General features: G+C 41.1%; 1 protein-coding gene across 1 annotated transcript in view; it reads right to left on the reverse strand.

Moving 5' to 3' along the window:
- LOC309691907 (receptor-type tyrosine-protein phosphatase R-like) overlaps nt 1-23,110 on the reverse strand; it is a 40,409-nt gene that overhangs the window by 12,925 nt on the left and 4,374 nt on the right. Inside the window, exons 3-9 of the mRNA XM_082509925.1 lie at nt 16,155-16,429; nt 6,417-6,530; nt 6,193-6,342; nt 5,252-5,359; nt 3,512-3,634; nt 2,645-2,766; nt 2,289-2,429 (exon numbers count right to left, since the gene is read on the reverse strand). Coding sequence (XP_082366051.1) covers nt 2,289-2,429; nt 2,645-2,766; nt 3,512-3,634; nt 5,252-5,359; nt 6,193-6,342; nt 6,417-6,530; nt 16,155-16,429 — 1,033 coding nt within the window. The remainder of the gene's footprint in view (nt 1-2,288; nt 2,430-2,644; nt 2,767-3,511; nt 3,635-5,251; nt 5,360-6,192; nt 6,343-6,416; nt 6,531-16,154; nt 16,430-23,110) is intronic.

The raw sequence follows: 23,110 nt of genomic DNA on the forward strand, positions 1-23,110 counted from the left end.
CCAAAAACATCATCATATTACTGAAACGATATGATGATAAAAAACCTACAAAGATGTGAGATAAACTTTAGGCACACCTGCCAATGTTTGCCAAGCTTTTACTCTTTTAAGGTTTGTATTAAGATATTTATGATATCTAACAAAGGGACAAATTGTTGAAAAGAGTGAGTCAGTTTAAGTAAGTGTACACGTTATATGGCACAGGTTGGGAACACAAGACCAAAACTTCACCAGGACTACGGATTCACAATCCTACCGCTTTAAATTTATTAGTAATCTGATAATTCAAAGGTAAGGTGGCAAATTCTTTCCACTCGAGGTGATTCATGTTAAACGCCTGTCCGCACAGAAAGTGATTTAGTTGTTGGAGAACGCTTCGAGCTGTTGGTTATCCGCTAGCAGGGATGCCACGCTCCTGCTGAGGTAATCAGCAGGACTCTTTGATCCCACTCAGAGTTGATAAATTCTGTAATTCGGGATCCACCAACTTCACCTCCACAGCAATTAGTTTGTTTACAAGGCTCAGAGTTTCAGATACTTCCCATCAGACAGGCCAAAGAATCTGATTTAGTGGAGAAGAAACCAGTAAAACTCCAGAGCCTACTTCTGCCTTGCCAAATATATTGCACTCCACTCGGGAGAGAAGTCTGCATTATGAAGCTGGAGGTGTCATTAATCACAGCTTTGTCAGCCAGAAGAATCTCCACTGCAAGCTGAAAATGACTTTATTAGGTCTAAGGAAAGAAAACATCAGAGTTTGGGTTAAAGACGCCCTGTATAATCAGGAACTAGCCCTTTATCAACTCCATCAGACGCAGACAGCTCCTGGAGCGAGGTCTCAGCGCACACACAGGATGGACTGAGGGGACAAAGAGGGGTCGTTTTAAACTTTCAACTCGAGACCAAGAATAAAAATGCGTTCATAAGAATCAGTTTATGACTGTGGAAACCTGAACTAACAATACACACCTCACAGCTCCAAGCCTGAGACAAGTGTGGAAGTGTGTCCGACGGGACCCCTCTATTCATATAAACACCAGCCTAAGGACCTGCTGAGTCCTCTCTGATAGATATGAACACACACTCTGCAGACTGATTACAGAGGAAACTTACGTGACTGTCTAAATGCAAGCCTTCGGTACTGATAAACAGGCAGACAATATATTAAAAGGGAAAGCTGAACCCTTCACCCCTATAGTGAGGGGGATCTCCTGGCTCCGCTCTGCGGTGCCCTGCAAAGCCACTTGTACCCTTAGAAGGAAGGGTTGCTGCAAATCACTTTTATCCTACGACAACATTTCTATCCTGATGGGAGCGGTCTCTTCCAGAATGATAACGCTTCTCTCCAAAGGCTACAAGGGCTCACTGAGTGGTTTGAGGAGGCTGGACATGATGCGAATCAAACACTATGGCCTTTAAAGTCAACAGATCTTAATCCAGTTCAATCCCAAATTTAACATCACAGCTATAGAGCAGCTAACACCATCAAAAGCAACAGCTTACAAAAGTGTTTGCATTTTATAATCAGGAAATAGACGGTACCCAGCTTCAAAGAGGTTTTTCTTCTTTTTGCACTGTTTGTGTCGAACTTGCCAAACACATTTCTCGTGCTTCCAAGTCTTTAGTAACAGCGAGAGTAAATGTTAAGACTCCATGAAATGAGACTGAAAAAAATAAACTAATCATGGATTTAATGTTTCCACCACACTTTCCACCTTGTGTAAGCACATCTGTTCAAAGGCTCATTGTGAGCACGTACACAGCTCAACACCTGCCTGCTCCAACAATCACAGGTTAGAGGTTACGCTACTCCACACACCCACACACACACACACCCACACACACACACACACGGAGCGCGTTCTTCCTCTCACAAACACTGAGTGCTCATTAGATACATTTCCATCTGAATATTAAAAATAAATAAATAACATACAGGCTTCATTGCCATTTGAAATTCAGTAGCTTTTTGATCTTACAATATTTTATAATTAAAAAATTCCCATTTTAATTCATCCAGATTCTTGATGCTTTTACATAAGAGTGTAGATATGTGTGCTACCACACAGCTGAAACTGTACTGAACCTCTACTGGGCGCACGTCAGTGTGACCGGGTCCTACAGTTACTAGTCTGGTTTTATTTAAGGTGATGTCTTTTTCAGGGACAGGCTCTCTTTTTTCAGTCCAAACCACATTCAGCACAACAGAAGAGTTCAGGTCTTAAAGTGTGATGTTCATGTTTGGTACCGGTGTTTTTTCAACATGACAATCCAGAAGAAATTCTTACCTTTCTTGAAGTCCTGCAGCTGGTTTCATCCTGAAGGGGGAGGGGCAGGGCTTCAGCTCGTTATTGGATGTAACTGGGGTCACGCTGGGTGGGGGTGTGTGGTTGTTGCTACCAATAATTGGTACAGGTGTGGGGGCGGGGCTATGAGGAAAAAATAGAGCAAATTAAGCCTAGACTGATTAAAAACTATCAAAGCAGCAAGCTGTGGAGCTTCATAAGATCATTCCCATTATGAACATCTGCAGATGTTATGCAGCTGAGAAGTCCCGACTTTTAATCAGATTATCACTTTATTAAAACTCAAACAGAAACTACCAAAGCATCATGGGAAAAAGTCTGTGGCTAAATAAAATAACCTTGGCAGGGGGACGACAGGTGGACCGAGGCGATGGCAGGCTGTGATTGGCTGTCGCTGGGGAATGGGTGTGGCTACAGCAGGCAGGAGCTCAGCTTGGACCATGCTTCCTGAAACGATCACCTGAAACACACACACTCGTTAAGTTGCATTCGTTAAGAGCTAACCTGGCTGTTATAAGCTGGGCATACACTGCAATTTTTTCAGTCATGTTATTCAGCTCGGGTTCGTCAGTCACGATGCGTGGTCTCACACTATACAGCACAATGCTCTGATGCGACCGGAGTGCTCACACTATGCGTCCATAACATGAAGCTTATAACACAAAATCTGTCTCTTGGTCTCCCTCTGTCTCACACACACACACACACACTTTGCTAAATTGCTAAAGAAAAACATTGATCAGGCAGCTGCAACTCAGCAGTAATGTCCATCCAACAGTCGTGATAAATTTGTGAGGCCAGACCGAAAAGGCTCGGATGAGCTTGCCAAAGATCTACAAGTTGTGCTTTCATCGCTTGTGTCCAGATCACACGCTGCACTGCCGTGCTGCTCTGTCTTCCTGCTTCCATTTCTGTTTGCGAGTGCGCATTGTGAGAGGCTGCATTGACATCCTCACGAGTGCCGACAGGATTTCAACCAGGTTTGATTTTCTTGCGACCCTGCAATTGTTGATCGGGAGTTGGTCGTGAGGTGTTAATCACTTCTCATCACCCCATGTATACTACACGATGCACGACACACGATAAAGGCGAAACTCGGGCCGATCCCCAAAACGGTCGCACGACTGAAAAATCCACTCAAAATGGACCAAAAATCGCACAGTGTATGCCCAGCATTAGACAAGCAGTGGGAGTGTGGTGGTGACCTTGGTGCCCTTTGACCTCTGGGTGGGGTCTGGAGGTACTGTCGGGGTTAGATGGAGGTCAGGGGGTGGAGCTTTCAGCTGTCTGTCAGAAACCTGCACCTTCTCTTTCATTCGGTACAAAACCTGGAGGGAAAAAAGAAAGAAAGATCGAGGTCGTTGCTGCAGAGCGTGAAGGATGGAGCTCGTTCAGATCAGGAACCTGAAAATGTTCTGATCCCAGATGTGAACATCCAGGATTTGCATGCTGGAAAAAAACAAAAAAAACAACAGGAACCTTCTAGAAAAAAAAATACACTTAAGGATAAATGATGATGTCATTTATTGTTTTTTTTTTAACATTGCATTTTTAGTCTCTTCTATTTTGTTTTTAGGAGTAATTTTTTTTGTTTTACCTTCCTGTGGGCCATAATTATTTTATCAAGTTTTCCACTGACTTTTTTCTATGTCTTCTATCAGCTGTATTTAATAACTTCTTGCTTTGTGTTGGTTGACTGATTTTCTTATATATTCTCTGTTTACTGTGTTTAATTTATTTTATATAGTTTCTTACATCTATATATTTTTTTTATATTCTTTATTATATTAATATTATTTTTTTAAATATATATTTGGGTTGACTTGTGTATTTCCTTCCCATTATTTTTTATTTTCTATTTATTGTATTCAAATGCTGTTTTATTTCCCCCACTCTATTTCTTTTTCAAATACTGGAAAGTGACATTTGTATTCTTAGATTTTTAATATATTACAGTTTTATTCTATTTTATCATCCTTTTATGTTATTCTTATTTTAATGTATTTATTGCTTTGTTTCTTTTGAGGGTTCACTGGTGAGTTTCTGCTTGAAGAGCAACAAAATTTGTCCAGAGGAAAAACAATTGACTTCTTTCTTTTTTGTTTTTAAATATAATATTTTAACAGGTTTTCATTCCGTTTTTGTTCTGTTTTTGGTCTGTTTGTTGGATCTGACATAAATCTGCTAAACCTGTGAATATTGGAACATTGTAGAAAAGGAAGAGGAGAAAAAAGGGAATATAAGGCCGAGGCATGCAGAGGTTTGTGTGTGCAGGTGCTCCTTCATGTGGACAAGATGTGACGTGCAACTTTTAAATATTAGTGACTATTTTGTGTTTGCTTTAAAAATTATTTGTTGTTCATATGCATATGATTATGTGATTTTATTTGTTTCTGCTTTCTATTTGGGGTTCATTAATATTTTTTTGTCATTCTAAAAAGATTTATTTATTTACATTTGTTTTTTATAACTTTTTATTTTCTTTTTGTATTTTGGGGAGTGACTTTGTAATCTTATTTAATGTTTTTATTAAGTTTTGTTTGTCTCTTTTGTTTGTAATTTTTTCAGATTTTTATTATTTCTAAGAATGAATTATTCATGAATTTGTTTTCCTTCTTTCTTCTTGGAGAATTCATTTATTTACTTTGAAGGCTTCATATGTTCTTCAGTAACTCTCTGACCTAATTACATGTAAGTCAAAGAGCTTGAAGGAGTTCTTGTTAACTGGTTGATTGGATTTACTGATGTGGCAGCTGAGGATTGTGAACCCAGATTTGAACCCAACATCGACTAATTAGATTAGCAAATCTTCTATCTTCTTTCACTGTGGGATATAGGACAGGTTTTTATGCTAACTTTATACACATTAGTGAGTGAGTGTCCAGTCTTGCATATTTACAAAAAACAAACAAACAAACAAACAAAAACAAAAAACACACATTTACCATCAAGCAGGTGATGACGATGACGAATACAGTGAAGAAGAGGACGACAGCATAAAAGCCTTCTCTGCTCCACACGTGGTCCCTCTGCTCGCCCTGAAGGACGTTTTTCTACAGAGGAAACGAAATTTAAAATCCAGTTTGTGATCATCTGTTCAGGATTTGCTTTATGACCTCCTCACGGTCTGTGTTAGGCTGTGAAGGTGGGAGGCAGATCTGAAGACGTTCAGTCCATCATGATCTAATATTTCCCAACAGGCCTGCATCTGTCAGCTCGTACTTCCTGAGAATATCTGATTTCAAAAAATTTCCACAAAATTATTGAAGCTATTCGTCCAGAATATGTGAACACAGTTTTTGTTCTTCACAGTGATTTTACAGCCTTAAGCTGCATTTATACTTGACCTTTACTTTAAAGTTTATTAGATTTACAGACTCTGGTTTTGTTTTGTTTATTTTTGGTAGCACGTTTTCCAAAACAGTGGCTCCAAATTTTTTGCACAGTACTTTAAAGATCACCATAAAGAAGATATTATAGGAGCTGCCATTCAGTCAGAGATTAATAACCTCTGACTGAATGTTGTCACTGCAGTCAGAAGTCTGAGAGCATTCAATATTCAAAAACAGATTTTTGGTGGATTACTCCTTTAACGCAGCCTGATTGTGGGCATCTGCTTCTCACTGACACCTGTGGGAAGTTTCTGATTTGTTGCTGTAATATCGCCACAGAAGAAGAACTGCGTTAGTCACAGCTGCGACTGTGAGTGATAATATTAACTTAACGTATAAAGCTGCTCCGCTCCTCATCTGGCTGATCGATGGCGCTTTAATAGTTCTATTAAACTTTCAAGAGCGGCGCTCTGCCCTCTAATAATCTCAATCCATCCTCCCTGCCTGTCTCCATGGCAACTAATGGGGATGCTTAACAAGAAACACACACACACCTCAGTGGAGACCTCGGTGATGCCAAAGTGTCCCAGGTGGCGATGAAGCACCCTGACGTTCAGTGATTGGATGACCTCCTCGGCGGGGCGGGGCTCGGAGATCCCCAGCCTATCGGAGGACACAAACAGCTCGATGCCATTCTTCTTCTCCTGTAAGAGATGTCTGTCAGTCAGGCAGTCAAGTGAACAGCGGGTGAGCAGCGGGTGATCGACTGGCATCTTACATTCAGCTGGTTGATGTGGACGTGCCCCACAGGAACGCCCAGCGCTGCCGCTACACCCTCCCGAAACCACCGAAGAAGACTGACGTTCAGCCTTCTCACATCCACAGCCAGGTACTGAGAGAGAGAGAGAGAGAGAGAGAGAGAGAGAGAGAGAGAGAGAGAGAGAGAGAGAGAGAGAGAGAGAGAGAGAGAGAGAGAGAGAGAGAGAGAGAGAGAGAGAGAGAGAGAGAGAGAGAGAGAGACCTCAGCAATCACAGACCGCCTAAACCGGACCCATTTGTGTCGTTTAATGCAATCATCTCACCCAAAAAAAAACAAATAAAACCCCCCAAAAAAACAAAAAACACAACAACAACAACAACAACAAACATAGCTGCCCTGCGCTTAGATGCATAATTATTGTACCAACAAACCATCTGAAGAATCTAGTTTTGGTGAGTAAAATTCTAGAAACTGTAAAACTATATTTTATGGACGCATTTGCCCGATAACCCCAAAAGTCATAGCAGCCAAAAAAAACTCTGATGCAGCCGTGCTAGGATATTAAATCTAGCCAAAAATATCAAACAGCAAATATCAAAAAAGTCATGCAAAAAACAAAAATGCCAACACTGGAGCTTTACAGCGAGTCCACGACCAGTCCAAGGCCTGAAGCCTGTCGATTACATACTGTAACCCCAGGTTCTGAGAACACTGGTGCAGCCGTCTAATACAAAGAGACCAAAAACATGTCATGACAGTTTTGTACTGATGGGAGGACACCGTGAAGCAGATGGGAAAGTTATGCTGATCTGAACTTTGATGCAGTATGATGGACGGGACTATGAATGCGAGAACAGGACATTATTAGCTGAAGGCGGTCACCGACACGAGCTGAGCTGGAAACTAAAACTTGGAATTCAGCTGAAAAACACCTGCAGACATCACCTGATTATACAGCGCACCGTTTTCGTGATGTTTTCAGATTTGAAATTATTGCATCGTGAATGTGTGTTTAAAGGGGAGAAACAGAGTATTCAGCCAGTCGTGCTTTACTGTACTCTCTTTTTATCCTTGGTCTGGCCAAAATAACAAAAATAATAATAAAAAGCAAAAAAAAAGCAAAAAAATGAATGACAGCTCTGAACTGAAGATCAGTCCCGACTCCGACAAATAAAACTGGAAAAGAAAACCTAAATAATCACCATGCTGGATCTCCTGCCTCTCCTTAGGAGGAGAGACTTTTGTTCTGTGGCTTCATCACCAAACAGATCAAATCATCCCTCCATCGCCCATCCTGTTATTTTATCTCTCTGTGCTCTCACCCTCCTCCTCCGGTTTGGCTCTTCTGGTTTTCCCAAAAGCCGCTCAGCTTCCAGAAAAAGTGATATGACAGACGCTAATGAGTCACTGAAGTTTACAGCAATCTGTGTGCAGAGAGAGCCAACAGGAAGTGCTTCTTTGGATGAAGACTGACGAGTACACAGACAAAGAGCTGTTTGGTTTAAGTCTCTCATTTCAAAGTAAACTTTATATTTAAGGGAAGTGAAGGTTCAGATGTATTGACTTTAAATCCACTTATCAAATCCAAATCCTCCCAGATCCCTCAATGATCATCTCCAGTTGTAATCATTTGCAAACATTACAGATAGATGCAGTTGGCTCAGTTAACAGCAGTTTATAGACCTGAGCTACTTCAGTAGGGACGGTGGGGCCAGCGGGGGCTTTGTGTGCTGTGGATCAATTTGACTATGCGGGCAAAAGAAATACTGCTGTCCTTGTCATCTCACACCTGTGCTGAGACACTACAGAGAGCGACAAGCTGAACACACTCATAAGTGCTGCCGCTGCCCTAACATCACACTGTGCGTGCTTGTGTATGTGTGCGCATGTGCTTGTGTGTATGTGTGTGCGCATGTGCTTGTGTGTATGTGTGTGCGCATGTGCTTGTGTGTATGTGTGTGCGCATGTGCTTGTGTGTATGTGTGTGCGCATGTGCTTGTGTGTGCATGTGCTTGTGTGTGCATGTGCTTGTGTGTGCATGTGCTTGTGTGTATGTGTGCACGTGTGTGCGTGCGTGCTTGTGTGTGCGTGCGTGCTTGTGTGTGTATGTGTGCACGTGTGTGCGTGCGTGCTTGTGTGTGTATGTGTGCACGTGTGTGTGCGTGCTTGTGTGTGTATGTGTGCACGTGTGTGTGCGTGCGTGCGTGCGTGTGTGTGTGTATGTGTGCACGTGTGTGTGCGTGCGTGCGTGTGTGTGTATGTGTGCACGTGTGTGTGTGTGCGTGCGCGTGTGTATGTGCGCGCGTGTGTATGTGCGCATGCTTGTGTGTGCGCGCGCGTGTGCATGCTTGTGTGTGTGCGCCCGTGTGCATGCTTGTGTGTGTGCGCCCGTGTGGGAGGTTGTTTACTAATGGCTAAAACAACCTGTTCTGCTGCCACTTAATTCAATATGAGGAACAAAAAGCAGAGGCACACAGCTGATGTTATTATCCAACTGCGTCTGGTTGCAGCTCGTTCTGTTAAACAAACATCTCGAGAGACACAAAAACACAAACGCGTAACCCACTACTGCAGAACTGGACGCCACTAACCAACCGATGTCTGCTCTATAAAGGTGAGCAAACTGAAAAATACCAAAAAAAATGCTCAAATTAAAGCAGTTTGTTGAGAAACTCATTTAACTTTCACCAACTGACAAACCAAACCAGATGTTTAGTCATAGATGATAAAGAAAATGAGAAACCTACGAAGCTCGAGTCACCACAAAACAGAGAATCAACGATACAAAACAAACCTCTTTGTTTAAAAAATGTCAAAGAAACCATCATGTTTATGCCTCAGAAATCAGCTTCACCTGCTGACAAACCAAAGTACTCAGTTTTCTGACGTGAACAGCTACACAAAATGAAAAGTCTCAGATTTAAGATGTTTAAACTTCTTCAGTAATCAAAATAAAATGTTTCTCTGAACAGTTTGCTGAGACTTAGCTTCACAGGCTGAAAATCTCAAAACTCTTACTGGCTCAAATAACCAGAAAAAGAAAAAGAAGATAAAGATGAATCTTCAAAATTGTAAGTTTTGATATTAACAAATTAAAAAGTTCTCAATAAGAACCACTTCATTTTCCTCAGTGCTTTAAAATGCCTGGAATGGTCACCCAGTGAACTAAATACCTTCAGATTATTAACAAACTGTTTCAATGTGAAGAATGACTCATCAGCTGAGTGAAAGTTAAACAGAGAAACTGTCAAATACAGAAAGAAGCTCACCGAAGTTCATCCTCAGAAGCAGCTGCAGTCTTAAATGGATGTCAGTGAAAGAGGAAAAAACTAACAAACAAGCAAACCACCAACAACACCTACACAACCTTACCGAGCAAACATGCAAACATTGTTGATCCTCGCCGACTGCCACAGGAAGCTTTTCACTGAATGAACAGACACATACACAGAGGCAGGCGATGCGCCTAGCAGTCAGGGCTCAGGGACTTTTTGCTCCAATTCCTGATCTTGTCATTCCCTGATCTCTCATTGGCTTAGAGGAAGAGAGAGCTCAACCTGCTACCTGATTGGCCGTTGTCCCAGTAATGCCATTATCCCGCTGTGCTTCCTGTCGAGATCAGGTGCCATTTCTGTCCCCCCACCACACACACACACACACACACACACACACACACACACACACGTTAATAACAGCTAATATCCTCCGGTCAGGTGGGAAGGGAATCCAATTTGGTTCAATGAGAAAAATCGGAAAGAGGGGGAGGGTAAAGTAGTACAGATAAATAATAAAAACATAAAAATATTTAAGAGTTGGAGTAAAGTAAAATTACACACTTTGCAGAATCATATACTGTACATCTTATTAGTGGATCTGATGTGATACATAAAGAATCAATTATTATTAATTATATAAAATAATCATGATGTGAATCAATAAAGAGAATGATTGGTTGCTGCCCTATAAATAAGTAGGTTACCATTTCATTAAACAAATGGTTTATCATTAAGTGGCAACCTCAATGCACGTAGAATTACGAAATTATCGAAAAACTGCAGTTCCCCCAATGTCCACCAGAGGCTTGAGCAGTGAAATATATGGAAGCCTGTTTCCGCCACTTAAAAAAAAAAAAAAAATCATATAAATACACACACACACACACACACACACACACACACACACACACTGAAATTTTGAGTTATCCTTCTTGAAATTTCGATTGATTAACTCACAATTTTGTTTTATTAACTCGAAATTTTGAGAACAATAAACTCAAAAGTTCGAGTTAGCTCTGCCAATCAGTAACCTACATGGAATGTCCACTCAAAACCGGTTCACAACAAATTGGCGCTTTCAAGAGTACGTTTGCTGCTATGTGATTCAGCTACACAAGGATTTCATCATTTGTGAAGCCACGCTGAAAATAATCAGCAACTTGTGCATTCATGACTGGCTGTAATACTGGTAGCTTAGCTGTAGCATTTGTTTTCTTACCGTATTGGTCCATTTGATTGACCTTTGTTGTTATTATTTATTTTATTTTATTTACAGATGGGACAGACATGACTGGGGGATAGGAAAGGGAGAAAGAAAGATGAAGGAAAAGAAAAACAGAGGGGAAGAGGGACAGTGAGAAAGGGCACTTAAAAAGAGAAAGCGAGAGAAAAAAAAAAAGAAACAAAATCTCCTGGATCACTTGTTGAGAGAAAAAGACGAGAAAACTAGCAAAAAAAAAGAGAGCAACATAATAAACACAACATCATCGCATTAATCTAGCTAAGTGTAAACAGCAGTAAATACTAAATATTGAATGCTGTGGTGCAGCACGCAGGACTGACAGCGCACAATGTGCTTTGAGGTAGCAGCCAAGAAAGGTGTAGTTTATGTCTATGGACAGTGAACACCCGTGCGCAAACCTGTGTGGATCAGCGCGCTTGTATTCAAAAGGTTTCCCCATGTAAAGGTCTGCTAGAGGGTGTAGGGAGCCATAGCCCCGTCCCCCAGGGCATGAAGCAGGCATGGAGGAGATTCAGGCCCCAGACATCCAGAGGCCCCAGAGTGCGAGAGCCCAAGGAGGACCACCGGAGGGGCATCTGTGCCACCCTCCTGGGAAGAGCTGAGGAGAGCCCCAGATGAGGGGTCACCCAGCAGCCACGGAGCAGAAGCTAGAGGGGACTGCACTGGCGTGCCCGTCGGCTCTGCCGGCAGCCAGCTGTGCCAGAGTGAACCGAGCTGCAGGCCCAGAGGCCGGAGGCCCGAGGGCCCCCTACGCCCCGGAAGAGGCCTGACCGAGCAACAGGCGCCAGGCCCTGCCAAGTAGCTACCGGGAGTGAGCTGATACATACCTGAGTGGATGTAGCTGCTAGCTGTATGCTAGGCTTCAGCTCAGCTAACTGGAATCCCTGTACTAGACCTGTGGATTGCATTTGTACTGTTGGAGCCCTTTTATTTGCGATTATCTGATCAATAATATGGCTGCTGGGCAGCAAATCGTAGTAACAGACCATCGACACAGTATAGCCAACCTAGCATGAGCCAACTACTCCTCCAAATGTGGTACTTCTGGTTCCAGTAACAAGGTGTAGTCTTGGTCACAGTGTCTACGTTTATCTGAGCCTTTCCGGAGGTTCATCACAGGGAGTTTTTGCTTCTCACTGTTGCCAAGTGCTTGTTTATGGGGGGTTGATTTTGGGGGCTTTCCTCTGCATTATGGTAGGGTCTTTACTAGTGGTGCAACGGATCAAAAAATCTCACGGTTCGGATCAGATCACGGTTTTAAGTCACAGATCGGATCAATTTTCGGATCAGCAAAGAAAAGAAAAAAAATACAAAATTTTAACATTGACTTATTAACTTATTTAAGTACTTTTTGCCTATTAAAAATATTAAAATCAAGACTCATTCCACAGAATTATATAAAAACAAATTAAGGTGCAATATAGGGCAGTACAGGGCTTTGTATCTACCACTGCGCTGTGATATAATGAGCGGTCACGGTCACGTGGCTTTCCGTTGCCCTGGAGGTCGACCCATTTGTAGTTGGGCAACAGAAGATGCCTGGGACAGTTCAGCCATAACTTATAACTTATACATAACTTTTCCTGCTCATGCATGCCTGGGTACAATCTTGTCACTAAAGTGGACGCGCAACGGGATATGGGGCTAAGCACGTTCATCATAGTTTAAACCCCTTGTTTTGCACAAGGGAATACGGCCTCCCATCTGCAGCTAAACACCCCAGTAGCTTTTGTAATAGCTTTAGCCCGGTCGGATTGGGCAGCAAAGGGCTGCTTAAATGCCACAAACTCCTCTGCTCCTCCACTTGGACCGCTATCGCTGGCTATAACTATCGCTTGACAGACTGACCACATGCACCATACACATACTTTTTTTTTTTTCTTCTTTTTCGAATCTTCGGATCACGTCGAACCGTGGAGTGGGATCGGTTCGGATTACGGATCAACTGTGATCCGTTGCACCACTAGTCTTTACCTTACAGTATAAAACATCATGGAGCAAATGTTGGCATTATGAAAATAAAACTCAACTGAGCTGAAATGCATGTAACTCTTCTGCATATGGATAATGTTGCCTTGCCGGGTGACAAATTAAAGGAAAAACCAACAAAGGGTTGAGTACAAAGGTCAGGCCAAGAATGGTGGGTATTTAACAGAAATATGCAATATCATTAATAACAGAGATAACAAAACAATAATCCAAGCGGAGAATTAATTTTGACTGCTTGACATCGCCTAATTACTCAGACTGATACGACTTCAGTCAGAGCTGGTAATATTTTCTGTACCGTGAATTTAATCACATTATGAGTTTTTTCTTTAAATAACCGTCTCGGTGTGGAATCTGCCCCAGTCTCTTTTTCCTTCCATTGTGCAGCTTCTGTGCAGAGCGCTGGTGGGAAAAACGTGAGCGACACGTGACCTCAAGCTCAGTGAGATCTCACACAGACACACACGGCTGAATGAGTGGGATAACATGAGGTTAGATTATTCATGCTTGTGTTGTTTCCTTTGAGAAAAATTACTGCAGTTGTATTTTTATCAGCACAGAGTGGTATCATGACATCAAATCACCTTATTCTATTTGAAGAGTTTATTTTATATACTTAATTTATATCTGTTCGTTTATATTATATTTATCATAACAGCATTTACTGGTTATTTTCAGTGTGTGTGTGGGTTCTCAGCACAGTGAGCAGCTGATTATTACCCGTCTGAATATTTTTAGGATACAAAGGCCCTTTATGAATCTGTAAGAGGCTGGTAAACAGTATAGAGTGCAGTGCTAACACACGATGTTTCACTTACTAACGTAAAGACTTTCAGTATATTGATATAAAAATGATTTGAGTACAGGAAGCAGTAATGGTGGTAGGGTTTGGGGTGGGTATTACACTAGATTAACATCCACCCCTTTTCACAATTTACACCTATTTGAACACCCACATGGAAAAGATGTTAAAAACACAACACACACAAAACTGCACCCAGGGATAAAAAAGGGGAAAAGGAAGCAGGAATGAAATCAAAATGCAATGACTTCCAAATCACAAACCCTGAGAGAAAGACCATTTAAAAAAGAAAAAAAAAAAAAAAAAAAAAAAACGACAAAAGAAACACATATACACACACACACACACACACACACATATATATGTGTATATATATATACACACATACATACATACATACATATATACATACATATATATATACATACATACATATATACATACATATATATATACATACATACATACATATATACACACACACACACATATTAACTGGTCCCATGAATGTGTTAATTCCTTAACTACAAATTTAGATTTCATATTATTTTCTCACAGCAGTCCTTTCAAATGTTCTTATGTTTTGGTCTGTGTGTGATTTATTCATTGTGCATTGTGAAGGGTGACCTATGCCCCACTGGAAGGACCCCGCATCCTGCAGACTGAGCTGCAGAGACAGACAGGTAGCCATCTGTAAGCTCTCAGCATCCTCGCCCGTCTTTTAGTTTCCACTGGAGGTTTCTCCACATTGCCTCTACTCCTACAATGCATCTGTGGCGATGACACCATTGACTGCTTGGCGAAATATTGTGGGAGTGTTGGTAGCGAGACTTCACATTTCAGGCATGTAGAGATTCAGTTAAATGAATCAGCAGCAGTGTTTGTCCTATAAATAAATCTCTCTGCCTGCTGTGAATCAGACCAAGTATCAGATGACTGACCACAGCTCTGAAGACGTACACAAGGAATCAATCATGAAATCCAATATGTGGTACAGTGGGGAGCAAGCAAATGGTAAATGAAGACAAAAATAGTACAGGAAATATTTTACTGTGTTCACATGATGACACATGAACTCCTATAACTAGAGTCACGCCCTGGTGATCTCTGCTTCTCATATATAATAAAAGTGGCTGCTTGTGTTCAATAGTGAGGAAGTCTGGACACCACTAATAGTGGTAATTACTAATAGTAATACTACAATCAAACCCCAGCAAAAATGAGCTTTACAAGTAGTTGTTCCACCTTCTGCTAGAGTGAAGCGCAGCCAATCAGAAGACGGCTATTATAAAGGAAGAGTTGCCCGAGTTGTTTCAGACACAGGATGAATATTCACATTTATACTATGACTCATGCAGTTACAGCAACAAGCAAATGAAAGAATTTTTTTTTTTCTCCACAGACCCGCTGGAAAAAAAAAATCCTCATGAGAGTAAAAATAGTCCAAAAAAAGATTTATGGATGTGTTCTTTGCTGAGAGGAACACACCTGAGCATCAGTGTGAGAACACAGCACAGCTGAACCTGCAGTCAGAATCTGGGTCACAGAAAAAAATGTTATGGCTTTCCAACATCGTTATTTATAAGGAGAGCTTGTTGGTGTCATCATACCGTCGTCTAGCACTGCCATCTTTTACCTGCCTATCTCCCTCATTCGTCCACCTGTGTCGTTGTCTCAGTATCACTGTGAAGGTCACTGCTGTTTGTCCCTGAGTTACGCAACCACCCCATTGTGAAGGTAAAGTGGGTCTCTCATGCACACACACACACACACACACGATCAAGGTTACCATAGCAACAGTGAGTGCAGCATCTCTCTTCCTCCTCCACCCATGATGTGGATAGAGCAACGTCTCACCCATCATTCACTTCCTGCCCCTTCACTGCGACCTCTGATCTTCTCAGCATGAGCTGCCTGTAACCTCCCTCACCCCGTTTATCCAAATCATATCAACGGTGGGAAAATAAGACGACTGAATCACACCATCCAGAAATTCCTTATCTGCAGCCTTCAGCTGCTGGAATTTCACCAGCTGTCAAACTGACATTTCATCACTATGGATTCCTGTTGGTCAGATTTACTTCCAGGGCTTAAAGCAAGGAACATTTGTGTCTGAAATATATTTCAGAAACCAAACATCCTCTGATAGAAAGAATGCATTTTTCAGCACAGACACTCAGTTTTCTGTATTCTGGTGAATTTATAAAAACGAACTTTTCTGCATCGATATAAGAGAAAGCCAAATTCCCTTCTAATCCCCAGTTTTGGTAGTACACATCATAACATGCTAAAATCATAATGTGACAAGCTGTAAACCCAACGGACAGTTAATATGACTGTGTTCATGTCCAGCCTGAGACCCTTTCACACTTCGCTCACTCCTCAGTTTGTGTCAACATAACATGTATCCTAAGAATTCCACTGATGTCAAATGGCTGGTTACTCACCACAGTAACCAAATGTCGTGCGGATATAGCGGCATGCTCCGGCTGCACCTCATGATGTGGTCGTGCCAGCAGGTTAAGGCTTTGCTGGCCGGCGGGCTCCTGAGGAAACAGACCATCAGGTAGGTCTTTGGCTAATCTGGCAGGGTGCTGATGGTGACGATGATGATGGAGGTGGTGCTGGAACTCTGGCAGTTTGTTCACATCCTGATGACCATACAGAGATGGAGGGAAACGACCCAAGTGGCGGAAAGGTGAGGCCTCATTGGAAGATGATTCTGTGGAGAGAAGGGGGGAGAGTTAGTTTAGAATTCCTGCAGTGGATAATTTCCACAGTCCGTCAGACGAGCAGATTTATGCTGCTGCATCGACTCGGACTGAAGCTGCTCTAATGAATGATGCACCTTTTTAATCTCAATGGTATAGTGTTGGAGCCATAGACTGTGCAAGAGGAAACCCCTGCTCACCAACTAAACCCAACCAACTGTGACAAATATGAACTGCGTAATTCACCATCGCCCTTTAATTATCATGGCAAAAGGAACAAAAAACCCTGAGGAAGCACTTTCAGTGCAGCAGCGTATGTGATTTCACATACGAGCATATACAATACAACTGAATATAATCTCTATGAAAGTGGTATGAGATAATCTTAGTGGATGTGGACCCAGTGCATAACCCTGAGGTGCACCACACCACATTTCATTTCATTTATTTGTTCATTTTCAGGCACAACAAATACCTATATTGAACATAAAATGCACAAAACAAAAAAAAAAAAATTTGCCTGAAAAAGGAGTGGGACGAAGAAAACTTATTAAATCCCACCCCTATACTCACTCATCAACAAAAAAAACAAACTTCCCGCAGCTACGCCCATCATTGCATACAGACCTATCAACAGCCCCGGGCACATACAAGCATCTAAACGGCAGCTCGCAAACAACAATTAGAGCCTTCATAACTGAATACAGAATATATAAATTATAAATTGCATTACCACAGGTAACAGGCAGTAATAACTACAAGTAACAAACACACATACATATATATCTACACACACAAGTACATATATGTACATACATACGCACACTTTTTTTTTTTTTTTTGGAATCCATACCAGCAATGGTAAGAGAACATACATTACAGAGCACACTAAAAGCATCATTGAGTATACTGTGACCAGACCAACTGTTTGTAGAGAAATTTAAATCTATGAATAATTTTGCATTGTTTCAATTGTAAACTCAGACTGTTCCAGATTTTCACACCACATACAGACACACAAAAACCTTTACGGGTTGTTCGAGTTCTGGGTAATTTGAATTCTCCAAAGCCTCTCACATTATAAACCTTTTCCATCCATCCATCCATCTTCATCCGCTTATCCGAGGTCGGGTCGCGGGGGTAGCAGCCTAAGCAAAGAGGTCCAGACCTCCCTCTCCCCAGCCACCTCCTCCAGCTTATCCGGGGGAATACCAAGGCGTTCCCAGGCCAGCCGAGAGATATAATCTCTCCAGCGTGTCCTGGGTCTGCCCCGGGGCCTCCTCCCGGTGGGACATGCCTGGAACACCTCGCCCAGGAGGCGCCCAGGGGGCATCCTTGCCAGATGCCCGAACCACCTCAGCTGGCTCCTTTCGATGTGGTGTGTATAAACCTTTTCTCGAATTTCAAATCTAGTTTGTAAATTTGCCGGTAAAAGTTTAGTAAAAGCTTTATACAAAATTATGGATGTATTGTAATTAACCAGATCCTGGAATTTAAGTAACTTTGCCTGAAGAAAGAATTTGTGAGTATGATCTAGATAACCAGCCTTGTGAATAATACGCAGTGCTCGTTTCTGTACTGTGACTAATGGATTAGTTGTATTTTTATATGTGTTTCCCCACACTTCCACACAATATGTAAGATATGGAAGAACCAGAGTACAGTACAGAGTACGAAGTGCATCTTTATCAAGGTATGGTTTCACTTTGTTCAAAACTGCGAGGCTTCTGGAAATTTTGGTTTTTATGTGTCTGACGTGGGGTTTCCATAAAATTTTATTATCAATTACGACTCCCAAAAATTTATTTTCACTCACATTATCAATTGGTACACCTTCAATGATAATTGGTAATTCTACATTATATTTTAAATTACCAAAAAACATTGCTTTAGTTTTATTTATATTTAATGATAATTTATTTATGTCCATCAATTTTTTTATTAATTTTAGCTCCCTGTTTACGGTCATTACAAGATCAGTATAATCATCGCTACTGAAAAATATGTTGGTGTCATCTGCGAACAGTATGAGTTTAAGTACTTGAGAAAAATCAAAAATATCATTTATGTATACATTGAAAAGTTTTGGTCCCAACACTGACCCTTGGGGAACACCACATGTAATACCAAGTTTCTCTGAATGGTAATGCCCTATGCTAACATATTGTTCCCGACCCGTTAGGTAACTTTTTAACCAGTTACCAGCTTTCCCTCGAATACCATATCTTTCCAATTTATCCAATAATATTGAGTGATTGATTGTGTCGAAGGCCTTTTTGAGATCAACAAAAATACCAACTGCATATTTATTTTTATCCAGTGTATCAGTAATTTCTTCTACTGCCTCAATTATCGCCATTGAAGTGGTTCTTTGCGTTCTGAAACCATACTGACCAACATTTATTATTTGATGTTTTTCAAGGAATTTTTCTAATCTTGAATTAAAGAGTTTTTCTAGAATTTTTGAGAATTGAGGCAGTAGAGAAATAAGCCTATAATTGGTAAAACTGTGTTTGTCATTACTTTTATATAGTGGTATTACTTTCGCAATTTTCATTTTTTTTGGAAAACAACCAGACTGAAATGATAAATTACAGATATATGTTAAGGGACTAGCAATATTCAGAATAACCTGTTTAACTACAGACATATTTATGTCATGATAATCCATTGAAGACTTACTTTTACATTTTAATGTGATATTTATTACTTCTTGCTCATTTGTAGCTGAGAGGAACAGTGAAAAGGGATTTGATTTTATATTACTGATATTTTCATTTTTATGACACGGGATGTCTGCTGCTAGTTCAGGGCCAACATTTATGAAGAATTTATTGAACCCATCGACAATATTACTCATGTTGTGATTTTCACCATTTGCATCAGTAAAATATTCAGGATATGATGTTCCAGAAGATCCTTGTTTAATTAAGTTGTTTAACACATCCCAAGTTCCTTTTATATTGTTTTTATTTTCATATAATCTTCTTCTATAATAAAGTTGTTTGCTCGTTCTTATAATATCAGTCAATTTATTTCTATATGCTTTATATCTTTGTTCCACTTCTTTTGTTTTTACTTTGATGAACTGTTTATACAGATTGTTTTTCTTTTTGCAAGCATTAATAATTCCTTTTGTGAGCCAAGGACTTTTTATCTTTTTTTTTCTTTGTCATGTGTTCGTTTACAGGACAATGTTTATTGTACCACATAGTAAAAATATCTAGGAAATTATCATAAGCCTTGTCCACATCTGACTCTTCATACACCGAACTCCAATCTTGTTGTGCTAAATCGAAATTGAAGGCATGAATTGCTTCTTCATTTATTGTTCGCTTTGCTATCATGATCTTGGTATCTATTTTTTTTAAATCACAGTCACACAAAGTAAAAACTGGTAAGTGGTCAGTTATATCACAGACAAGCAGGCCACTATTAATTTGGAAATCCATGACATTAGTAAAAATATTGTCAATAATAGTGGCGCTATGTGAAGTTATTCTGCTTGGCTTTGTTATTGTTGGATATAGTGATAAGCTGTACATCGTGTCAGTAAAGTCATCAATGGCTTTTAACCTTGTTGGATTTAGCAAATCAATATTAAAATCACCACAGATAAATAGTAATTTTTGGTTCACTGAAGCAAACGTTTTTTCTATCCATTCATTAAAAGTGTCAATACTTGAACTGGGTGTCCGATATATGCAACTTATTATAACATTTCTCTTTTTGTCATTCATAATCTCAATAGTCAAACATTCCAAAATTCCATCAATAGCCATAGACATAGTTGTTACAACATTATAGTTTATAGAGTTATGAACATATATAGCAACCCCGCCGCCCGCCTTATTTAATCTATTCATGTATTTTAAATCATATCCATTCAAACAAAAATCTATTCCTTTATCGACATTGAACCAAGTTTCAGTGATGGCTATAACACTAAAGGGGCGAGAAAATTGTTGTAAATAGTCCTTAATGAAATCAAAATTAGAGTACATACTTCTGCTGTTAAAGTGAATTAATGAGAGCTTCCCGTCTAGGTTAATTTCTTTTTCATATTGTTCCTGAGTGAAATAATTACAATTTTTAACAAAAGTAGAGAGAAAGTTACTTTCAGAATCTATTTCTGGATCTATTATATTATGCTCCTTATATTCACAATCTAGATCAATTACTTTCTGTTGAAGAATTGATTTCAACGTGTCCATGTCATTTCCTGGTGTAATTGATACATTGGTGTCAGTTATACTTGTCCAGATCCTCCATGTTCCTCACTATCAGTACTTTTGCCTCTTCTGGTGTCCCGTTTAGCTTAATGAAAATCTTACAATTTATTACCCATGTATGTTGTATTTTACCGTTCTTCTTCAGTTGCCTTGCCTTCCTCGCGATGTCTGCGTTTTTTCGTGTCAGATGCTCATTAATGAAAACGTCCGTGCCTTTCAGTTTGCGTCCTTGTTTCAGCAGTGCGACCTTGTTCTTCCGATTGACAAATCTCATAATGACGGCCGGCGGTCTGTCACTCCTCCTGGGCAGTGAGTGACATGCTTCTATGTGCTCTAGGTCCATCTCTATCCCCTTGCTTTGGAGGAAGGACGCCACCTGTTGCTCCACCAAGCGGGTCTCCTCGTCGCTGGGCTCCCCGACGTTCCCGGCCACCGCGCGCGCATATGAGCGCGGCTTGATTTTAATACCGCTGATGACCACGTCGTTCGTACGGGTGTACTGCTCCAGCTCATCCACCCGCCGCTCGAGATCCATGATCCGTCTGTCCTTCTCGGCATTTTGGAGGCGTAGCTGTTTTACCTCCTCCAGAAGCAGCTCCTGCTGCGCCCTGACTGCGGCCACGTCTCCGCACAGCGCTCCGAGGGAGGTTTTAATGTCCTCAACCTCCTCTGGTGTTGGGCCTTTCTTGGGTGGCATACTGAAGCGAGAGCACGAGGCGGCCACCACGAGGGACCCGGAAGCGGAATTTCTGATGATGGCGCCTGGCTAGGCCCGCTGGCTGATGGTGGAGCCTGGCTGGGCCTGCTGGCTGATGGTGGAGCCTGGCTGATGGTGGAGCCTGGCTGTGGCCTGCTGGCTGATGGTGGAGCCTGGCTGTGGCCTGCTGGCTGATAGTGGATAGTCTTAAACTAAAGTATTTTTCTAAAGCTATACCTCATCCATTGGTTTGGAAGCCTCAACATTAGTGTTTTGGGTCCCGCCATGTTGTTTTTTTCCATGTTGTTTTTTTTTGGAGCCAGAAGTGACCAGATTAACGAACATATTCGTTAATGCTAGCAGGTCTGTGCAATGCACAAATAGAGCTTACTAGGTAGCACTAAGTAATATCTAAAATAAATCCTCCTTACTCACATAAACTGGAGCACAACCTTCTTGAATGGACTGTTAGTGCATTTAACCTGACAGCAGACATATTATTGGTCAGATAATTGCACTAAAAATGCTGGAAAAGCTTAGCACTCAGCTAGCAGCCGTCTGACTCACACTTCACCTGTCAGTCACAAAGCCACGCCTTTAAATGGTAAATGGCCTGTATTTATATAGCGCTTTACTAGTCCCTAAGGACCCCAAAGCGCTTTACATATCCAGTCATCCACCCATTCACACACACATTCACACACTGGTGATGGCAACCTACATTGTAGCCACAGCTGTCCTGGGGCGCACTGACAGAGGCGAGGCTGCCGGACACTGGCGCCACCGGGCCCTTTGACCACCACCAGTAGGCAACGGGTGAAGTGTCTTGCCCAAGGACACAACGACCGAGATTGTCCAAGCCGGGGCTCGAACCGGCAACCTTCCGATTACAAGACGAACTCCCAACTCTTGAGCCACGATCGCCCCGATGCAACTTTGCCATGATGCAAATTTAAAGGTTAATGCGATTTAAACAGGTGAGTTATAAAAACATTACCTCCTTACATTTGTTATGATGGATAAAATCAGCTAAAGAGACCAAAACTATTAATTGCAAAACCATGAACATGACACATTTGACATAAGTGGGAATTAGATGAGCAATTTTTTGGACTTCACAAATAAAAATACTTTTTCTATTTTTAATGTAAAGATGTGGATAATGTCCACAGAAGTAGGAAAGCGTCAAATCAGTTGCTAGTTAAAATAATTTCAGAGAATGAGCGTTATTTTACAATAATTAATTTAAATTAATGTTAATAGTTCTTTAGTAGATTTTAATTACTCATAAAAAAATTTTTCAAAGTAATCTGTGTGCTGGCATTTATCCAAAGCTTTTCACTCGAGACTTGAGAAAGAAGACGTGCACAAAGGCTTTACAGTTCAAAAATCTATTTCTTGTAAAAATCCTCTGCTGTGTCCTCCTCCTCATGCCTCTTATCTTTCATCATGTCGTTCTCCAACACATCACATTCAGTATCTCTCACAGAGATGAAGAGAAAGCAGCAGACAAAATGAGTGCAGGAGATCCCATCTGTCTACCTCTGCCATCCCAGCTCATTGGGCAGGACAGAGACTTTCATGAGTCTGCAGGCAGGCTGAGAGGAAACCCCTGTGCACTGACTGAACCCACCCATCTGTGATAAATACGAACACTGCATAATTCACCATCAGTCTTTATTTATCCTGAGTGGTGGTGGTGGTGGTGGTGGGGGGGTGACTGAGAGAAGCACTTTCTCCATTTCATATTCATTCATGGTCCT

This window comes from Aulonocara stuartgranti (assembly GCF_965226115.1).
Source record: "Aulonocara stuartgranti genome assembly, chromosome: 17".
Taxonomy (NCBI): Eukaryota; Metazoa; Chordata; class Actinopteri; order Cichliformes; family Cichlidae; genus Aulonocara; species Aulonocara stuartgranti.